The following is a 9,220-nucleotide window of genomic DNA, read 5'->3' as shown; positions in this document are numbered from 1 at the left end:
TTTCATCTATCGGCATAGAGCTGAATTGAATTGACTCCTCGCACAATGTTAATCATTCGTTGACAGGATGACCCCCTTAATCTTCGCAGTAAATTAAAACATCATTAATCATTCTTGCTACAGTAGACTAGGCAGGCCTGACATTTGACATTTTGTTGTCAATCAGCAGGCATCAGCATGGTTTGTTTCATTCTCGAAAACTAACTGTCAAAAAATGTGACAAGTCTGAAGCCTTTTATTAATGACAAGTTATCAGCCCAATCTGACCACCATGACTCACTCACTCATGAGTGATGACGTCAGTCAGCTCTATATTTGGGAAAGGTTTCAGCACGATCCAACACCGTTGACTTCCATCCATTATAAATTACAGGAGGTACTTCCTTAGAAATGTGTTGCTGATCGGTCCAGCGCTTTGCTAGGTTAGTCCTGGACGACGCACGCACACACATGCACACACACACACACACACACACACACAAAAATACCTCTTGACCTGAGCCCAACAGGAAGTCAGCCATTTTGAATTAATTGTGGCGTTTTAGTGTGTGTGTTTTTTTTAGCCTAGGGGTTGTACTTTGACAAACTCATAATCAAAACACTTGAGTGTTTTGTAACTTGGCTGTACATGGTCAAATCTGCCCTATAAACTTCACATGATTAATAAGTCAAGGTCTGAAGACATCTTGGTGCCAAAATGTTGTTATAGTCAGACATCATGAATCATTGTCATAGAAGAACCATGTACTAGTGTGTGGAGTTATTGTCACAAAACTTTTACAAACTTTGTTTGGAATCCTGATTGTCAGGGTTGCAGCACCGTTGAAACCACGTGCTTGATCACTGCTTGCAGCTTTAATTTTTGTTATTTCCTTTGCTAGTATGAGGTTGCCATAGTAGCCTATTTGTGTACACTTGTGTGTGATTTGTGATTTGTCTAGTATGTGGTCACTTTTAACTGGACAGTACTAACATGTCATGTGACCTATGTCACCTGACCACTTGAATGACTCGAAATATTAACATTACACCCTGATTTTAACATTTGGTATGCTTATGTATTAACTTTTTCCTACTTGTTTGATGTTCATTTTAAAGGTTGGCAATGGACACAAATCTGCGAAGAATTCAGATGTCACCCCAGAGGACCAACATCAAAGAGAAGTTGATCAATTGTTTTGCAGACTTAACCTCGAAGACAACTGTCAAAATAAGTTAAAAAATGCTGACTTTCTGAAAATGATCCCCTCTATAAAGAAGCACAATGAGATCACAGAGAAAGACATAGCTCATGCATTCCTTCAGAAGTTGTTGATGCTAGACCATAGAGCCAGGTACATCCCAGTAACAGTAACAGTGGACAGTACTGTAGACAATCATTCAGCAACTACTGAAGTAGCTGATAAGATTGATACAGACAATGTTGTCTGTGTCAACTGTGATGATCTGTTTAGCTCAACTGTAGACACTAGTCAGAGCATGAAACAGAGCCATGTCCATCCAATGGATGTTCAGATGTCTGTGTTTCACTGCTCAGATAGCTTCCTCAGGCAGAACATGATTACCAAACTGTCACATTGTCAGTATGCCTTACCTTTGCTAGTGCCTGACCCGTTCACAAAGGATATTGAGTGTCCTTTGTGGACTTTTAGAGACATAAGAAAAGCCTGGAAGGTAAAAGATAAATCAGGTGCCATCACAAGTAAGAACATGCCTATCTGCCAAGCTAAAACACATATGGTGTCATTTTCCCGCCTTGGCGCAGTAACATCTAAATCTCTGCTGATGAATACCATAATCAATGACCGTCACAGCACGTTCTTTCATAGGAACTGTCCAGGAGCCACCAAATCTCACTGCCTGGTAGATGGTATGGCAGAGATTGCCTGGTACTGCCCTAGTGGAAAAGACAATGACGCTTTCTCTGACTGTGTTGCCTTCTGTAATCTTCATGGAGATGCTGTATCACATGAAAAACAGCGTGAAATACTGATCAACAATGCTTCAGTCAATGTCGTCCTTGTACCTACTCTGGGAAAAGATGACAAAGGTAGGGAAATTCTGTCAGACCTTCTTAAGGGTCCAAAACCTCTCATTTGTCTCCTGGCTGATGATGCCTCTCCAGTTGCAGCTTGGATAGGACCAGGAAAATATAAAATGGGTCTGAAGGATAGAAGCCAATCAGATGTGGCTGCAGAATTGAAAATAATGCTTGGCAATCTATTGTCAACACCATCCTTCCAACTTGAAAGCATGGCAAGTGTCTCTGAAATCAGAATAGATGAAGATGACCCTAATTGCCAAAGAGGGTATTCTGCCGCTTTGCAGATTCTGGACTTGCTTCAAACTAAGAAGCTTTCAAAGACAGATATCAAAGACACATTTCTTCCATGTCAAGGCAAGTTGTGGCATGAGTGGTGCAGAATAAAAAAAGACCTGTACCGCCTCAGAAGAGACAAGATGGAGCAAGAGAAATGTGAAAAGGAAAAAGAAATGGAGCAAAAAAGAAGTGAACAACGAGACAAATCCTCAGGCGAGCTGATGAAGCCGTTTATTGAAACCCTGGAGTCTCTGAAAGGAGATGGAAAACGTTTCTTCCTAAAATGAATTGGAATCTTACTGGATAACTTCTTCACAAATGAGCTTTCTGAAATCAACCTGCAGGCATATGATGCAAAGTGGTCTGAGGTCGTGGCTTTGAAAAATAGCCATGACAAATCAGATCAGCTGAAGGGGAAACAACAGCATTTGTTGAACAAATCTGATAAACTGTCTAACACATCAGATCAGTTGAAGGAAAAGCAAAATGAGTTGGAGAAACTTTCAAAGCAACTTCAGTCAGCAACAGTTGGATTTGAGCACATCATGAGAGAAATTGGACAAATGTATGAAATCTCCCAAGAAGACAGGAACCTGGTCTCAACACCCTACGCTGGCTGCAGAGCTTATGATAGCAGGACATCCAATGGAGCTGATGGATGGAGATGCAGCTCATGTGCCTTTAACATGGATCACTAGTGTTCTAGATGAGGTCATCATGAAACTCGGAGACAAGAGAGTTTTTGTCTTGTCAGTTTTAGGCATCCAGAGCAGTGGCAAATCTACAATGCTGAATGCAATGTTTGGATTGGAGTTTGCAGTAAGTGCCGGCAGGTGCACAAGAGGGGCCTTCATGCAGCTAGTGAAAGTGTCAGAGGAGAAACAGGAAGCCTTCAAGTTTGACTATGTCCTGGTTGTGGACACTGAAGGACTGCGTGCTCGTGAGCTGGCAGGGACGGACACATATCACCATGACAATGAATTGGCAACATTTGTCATTGGCCTGGCAAACATGACTTTGATCAACATCTTTGGAGAGAATACATCTGAGATGCAAGATGTTCTTCATATTGCTGTTCAGGCCTTCATGAGGATGAAGCAGGTTCAAATATCTCCAAATTGTCTGTTTGTTCATCAGAATGTTACAGATATGTATGCTGGTGTAAAAAAGTAAAGTGGGAAAGAGACGCCTACAAAACGTTCTTGATGAGATGACTAGGTTAGCAGCTCAAGAGGAAGTGTTTGATGCAAAGTGCTTCAGTGATGTCATTGAATTCAATGTGGACACAGATGTGAAATACTTTAACCAGCTGTGGGAAGGCAGTCCACCCATGGCTCCTCCAAACCCAGGTTATAGTGAGAACATCCAAGATTTGAAGGACACAATCCTCTCCAAAGCATCACAGTCTCATGGAATTTCAAAATTTCAAAATTAAAGACCTTTACAATTTACAATTTACAATTTAGGCATTTTGCAGACGCTCTTAATCCAGAGCGACTTACATTAAGCAAGAACAAAAAGCATGGGAATACATCACATATATAAACAGCATTTATCAAGAAACATGCGTAAGCTAAGAACGTAACTAGAACATATCTATATATAATGACACTATACATATAAGCTATACATATATATTATACTATGCTGTACTGTTATTGTGTTGTCTACATGACATGCTATAAGTCTGTTTCAAATGCTATCTAAGTCTAAAAAAGTGCTGTCTAAGGGGGTAGGGTAAGTGCTATGGGCCATGGTAGCGTCTGAAAAGGTGGGTTTTCAAACTACGGCGGAAGATCGGGAGTGATGCTGCAGTTCTGATTGCAACGGGAAGTGCGTTCCACAGTTTTGGGGCCAGAAGGGAGAAGAGTTTGGGACGTGTGGAGCGTTGTCCCGGCGTTTTTAGTGAGGGTACTTCCAGCTTCCCTGCGTTGGCTGATCTGAGTGCTCGGGAGGGTTTGTAGGGTTCAATCATGCTTGCAAGATATGGGGGAGCCATACCTTTGGTTGCTTTAAATGCCAGCATCAGAGTTTTGTATTCTGTGCGGGCAGCGACCGGGAGCCAGTGCAGGGAGCGGAGCAGGGGGGAGACATGTGAGAATTTTGGCTGGTTGAAGACCAAGCGAGCTGCGGCATTTTGGATCAGTTGGAGAGGCTTAAGTGCACATGCCGGTAGGCCAGTGAGGAGGGAGTTACAATAGTCAAGTTTTGACAAGACTGTTGTCTGGATTAGGAGCTGGGCTGATTCCTGGGTGAGGAACGGTCTAATTCGTCGTATGTTATAGAGTGTGAACCTACAGGATCGAGTGACAGCTGTGATGTGAGTTTTGAACGAGAGCTGACTGTCCAGGACTACACCAAGGTTCCTGGCTGTTGGGACAGACGTTACCAGGGCGTTGTCTACGGAAATAGTTAGCTCCCGCATAGGGCAGGACTTAGCTGGGAAGAAGAGAAGCTCAGTCTTGTCTGGGTTCAGCTTGAGGTGGTTGGAGGACATCCACTGTGAGATGTCAGCCAGGCATGCAGTGATGCGCTCTTCCACCTGGGTGGCAGAGGGGGGGAAGGATAGAAACAGTTGTGTGTCATCGGCATAGCAGTGATAGGATATATTGTGAGCAGAGATGATAGTTCCAAGGGATTTAGTGTACAGTGAGAAAAGGAGGGGACCAAGTACAGATCCCTGTGGGACCCCAGTTTGGAGGGTTCGGGGGGATGATAGCAGACCTTTCCAGGAGACCTGGTAGGTCCGGTCGGTGAGATAGGAAGAGAACCACTTTAGTGCTGTCCCGCCGATGCCTAGATCCGCTAGGGTGTCTAGGAGCAGCTGGTGGTTCACTGTGTCAAATGCTGCTGATAGGTCTAGGAGAATCAGGACTGCAGAGTGGGAAGCAGCCTGGGCAGCATGTAGTGCTTCTGTGACTGCCAGCAGGGCAGTTTCCGTGGAGTGGGCCTTTTTGAATCCGGACTGGTTGGGATCCAGCAGGTTGTTCTGTGAGAGATGGAGAGAGAGCTGGTTGGAGACAACACGTTCAATGCTTTTAGACAGAAATGAAAGGAGTGATACCGGTCTGTAGTTCTTGACATCTGAGGGGTCAAGGGTTGGTTTCTTGAGGAGTGGTGTTACTCTGGCTGACTTGAGGGCAGATGGGACGCAGCCTGAGGTTACTGAGGTGTTGATGATGGAGGTGATGAAGGGGAGCAGATCAGGTGCGATGGTCTGGAAGATTGGAGACGGGACAGGGTCGAGAGGACAGGTGGTAGGTCTAGTGGAAGTCACTAGTTGTAGGACCTCGTCTGGGGAAAGAGGAGAGAAGGAGGACATGCATGGTATGTTGGGGTTAGTGTTGGTTGAGTCAGATGCCACTTTATGGGGGGGGGGGGGGGGGGGAAGGAGCTGCTGATATCATCAACCTTCTTCTCAAAGTAGTTGACAAAAACCATCAGCAGTGAGGGATGAAGGTTGAGTGGGGGGAGGGGGCTTAAGGAGGGAGGAGAAAGTGGAGAAGAGCTTCCTTGGGTTAGAAGTACAGGATTGGATTTTGGTGTGGTAGAAAGAGGTTTTAGCAGTGGTTAGTGAGAGGGAGAAGGCAGAGAGGAGTGAGTGAAAGTGGGAGAGGTCATCAGGTAGCTTTGTCTTGCGCCACTTCCTTTCGGCTGTCCTTAGAGGTGTTCGTTCAGATCTGAGAGTTTCAGATAACCAGGGGGCCGGTGGACATGAGCGAGCTGGCCTGGATGAGAGGGGGCAGTGTTGGTCGAATGCAGATGAGATAGAGGAGAGGAAGGATGAGGTTGCAGAGTCAGGTGAGAGAGAGAGGAAGGACTCCAGGGAGGGTAGAGAGGAGAGAATAGAGGATGAGAGGGAGGAGGGGTTTAGGGACTTGAGATTGCGTCGGGTGGTGACGTTCGGAGGGTTAGTAGGTTTAGGCGGGAGGGTGGAGAGAGAGAGGGAGAAGGTTATGAAGTGGTGGTCAGACCTAATTAAGGGTGTAACAGAGAGTGTAGAGGGAGAGCAGGCTCTGGAGAACACCAGGTCCAAAACATTACCAGCCTTGTGAGTGGGAGGGGAGGGAGATAGGGAGAGGTCAAATGAGGCCAGAAGGGATGTAACGGGAAGATAATTCTCTGCTGTAGGTAGGTTGAAATCACCCAGTAGGATCAGTGGGGTGCCATCCTCCGGAAATGAGCTGATCAGAGAATCTAGTTCTTCCAGGAAGTTCCCTAGAGTTCCTGGGGGGCGATAGAGCACAATGAGGGTGAGGGGGACTGGTTGTGTATTGAGATAGCATGGAATTCAAATGTGGACAGAGAAAGGTGAGAGATATTTAAGACACGGAAATTCCATTTGGGGGACATTAGTAGTCCTGTACCCCCCCCCTGCACCTGTTGGGCGAGGGGTGTGGGTAAACTTGTGAGAAACAGAGAGGGCGGTTGCAGTGTTATCTGGGGTAATCCAGGTTTCAGTCAGAGCAAGGAAATGCAGAGACCTGAGGGAGGCTTGGCCTGAAATGAATTCAGGCATATTCTTCTTGGTAGCTGCGTGGCAGTTCCATAGGCCTCCCTCCACCACAATGTGGTGACTGGGTGAACGAGCTGGATAGATGAGATTTGAGGGATCTCTGTGACGGTAGAGGTAGTGTCTAGGGCGACATGAGGAGGACAGTATAGGGACGGTGGGAAAGCACATTATAAACAGATATAAGAGATAATAATAATAGAGTAATAATGATAATAAATACAACTAATAATTATAACATAATAATAGTAATAATAGGAAGTAGGAAGTAAGTTGATACAAAACCCTAGGAGGCGGCCTCCTTCGCTGGATGTGTCTGGATGTCCGGGTCTTTGGATTGGACACTAGGCTATATTAGTCAGCCTGTGTGATTTGTTCGATAAAGATCGAGATTCGACCAGCCATGGGTCAGGGTTGTGTGGCAAAAGTGCAGGTTCACAGCAAGTGCAGAGTCAGACCGCTAGACCTTTGGAATGCCCTGCTGAAAGAAAACTTTGTTTTCAATTTCAAAAACACACGGGAAATTTCATTGCACAGAACACTTGAAGAAGAGTATGGAAATTGGACCTGGGCTTTAAGGGAAGCAATGTTGATAATTGAAAACGAACTCCAGACCAGGATTCATAATGGAACGACCATTGACAAGATTAAAAATGAGCTTGTCAATAAAATGGAAAATACTCGTAAAGAAGTGGACGAAAAAATGAAAAAGCACTTTGAGGATGTCAAAATTAAAGATGTCGTGGGTCAGTGGAAACACATTTTGAAGAAAAAATTAAGAAGTTCTATGATGAACTGGTGGAAGTAGCTGAACAGAAGCTAAAGGGAATTATTCAGCAGAATGCTCGAAGCAAGCTGGATGAGAAGCAGACAGAGCTTGCACTTTAAAAGACAAGGCAAAGGATGAAAAGACACATGAAGGGGCGTTCAATGCTCTTTGGAAAGAATTGTTTGATAAATTCACTGCAGATCTTCCTCCCATAAACAAGATCAAAATTCAAGAGGATGTGGATTCTGTCCTTAACGGCATTAACGGCATTGAGTATTCTCTTATCGACGAACGTAGACGCTGTGATAAATACAAAACGATATTTGGTCGACGAGATTATTCAGGCTATGTAATCCGTAAAGGGAACACTAAAGGGATCTTCTCTAGGTTCTTTGATAAAGATCCACTTCCTTGTGCACAGGCAGTAAAGTTCATTGGCAATGTTGTAGACCAAGCAATCACCTTAATGGAAAGCAAACCTGTTAGTACCAGAGGCTACAATATCAGTTACGTAAATTAAATGGCAAAAGAGGTCATGAAACAGGTCAAAGATTTTGAGTCAGACAAGCCATTCGCCCTTAAACCTGAGTTTAAAGTTGATCTTTTGCTTTGTGTATTTCAAACTGCAGAGAAATGGCTTTCAAAATGTCATAAAGAATTCCAGGAGAGCATTGATCCACGCACTTATTTGGAAAATAAAAAGGAGCAATACTCTAAAGTGCTCAAAGGCTATTGTAAAGGCAACTCTTCTGCTACTGTGCTTGGTGAATTGCTTTGTAGCAAACTGAAGGAGTCCGTCACTCAGGCTGTCTATGACAAGACTGCCCTTAAGACGGCCATTCGAGGGCTCCGTACCCCTCACTTCACACGGGTGTGATTTTTTTTTAATATATATATTTCACTCTATACTACAAAGCCAAATGCCCTTTGGGGACAAATCAAGAAGTTGTTTAGAGCAGAGATGTTTGCAGTGGAGTCACGTCCACTCTCTGCATGTCCTCTCCGATCGAGGGACCATTCTTTTACAGTAAGGGCAGACCATCAAGCCTCTCAATAGTTCTTGCCTTTAGCAGCAATTATAGCAGCAGTGCAGAAGAATAGACCATTTATGATACTTTCTTTTCTTTTCAAAAACCTTTTTGTTGACGTTAACAAAAGTTCACAGCTGGGTTTATGGGCAATATAGGCCTACGTCTCATCAATAATTCATTGAAGCCATATTATGGCAGGAAATTAGGAATGATGCTTTTCTTGTGTAAAGCTCAAGCTATTATATGATCAAGTAGTGTATTCATTTATGAAAAACAAAAAACAAAACAAAAGAACAAAAAAACAGTTGAACAGTGAAATTAGGTAATGCATGGCATTTTAGCTGTTTATTCCACTGACCTGTAGGCCTACTTATGTGACATACAGCAGGCCTATTGATCTTTTGAGGTCTAATCAAAACATCACTGAACTAATAATTTGTGGAAGCATAAATTGATCCTGCTGTGGATCAAACTGCACAGGGAACACTGTCACAATCATAGCTAACTCCTGCCATCTTGTGGTTAGTATATATACCACCAACTACAGGAATAGATCACAGGGGCACAATAAATGAGAAGGAACAGGT

The 9,220-nt window shown here is 44.0% G+C and overlaps 2 protein-coding genes across 2 annotated transcripts; both read left to right on the top strand.

Annotated features, from left to right (window-relative positions):
* Nucleotides 1-1,239: 1,239 nt before the first annotated feature.
* LOC306921355 (interferon-induced very large GTPase 1-like) lies at nucleotides 1,240-2,739 on the top strand (the record flags this gene model as incomplete). Its single annotated transcript, XM_079498466.1, has 1 exon — nucleotides 1,240-2,739. One exon carries the CDS (start codon nucleotides 1,240-1,242, stop codon nucleotides 2,605-2,607), a length of 1,368 nt encoding a protein of 455 aa, XP_079354592.1. The 3' UTR covers nucleotides 2,608-2,739.
* On the top strand, nucleotides 2,608-7,713 carry LOC306921354 (interferon-induced very large GTPase 1-like; the record flags this gene model as incomplete). The annotated part of the gene is given in 4 exon segments (XM_079498465.1): nucleotides 2,608-2,924; nucleotides 2,926-3,484; nucleotides 3,486-3,737; nucleotides 7,267-7,713. Coding segments are annotated over 4 exon segments (1,503 nt in total), but the record flags the coding sequence as incomplete, so codon positions are not given.
* Between the last annotated feature and the right edge of the window lie 1,507 nt (nucleotides 7,714-9,220).

Source organism: Electrona antarctica, assembly GCF_951216825.1.
Source record: "Electrona antarctica genome assembly, chromosome: 4".
In the NCBI taxonomy this organism is placed as follows: domain Eukaryota; kingdom Metazoa; phylum Chordata; class Actinopteri; order Myctophiformes; family Myctophidae; genus Electrona; species Electrona antarctica.
The sequence above is the reverse complement of the archived record's forward strand: the minus strand, read 5'-3'. Positions and strand labels throughout refer to the sequence as shown.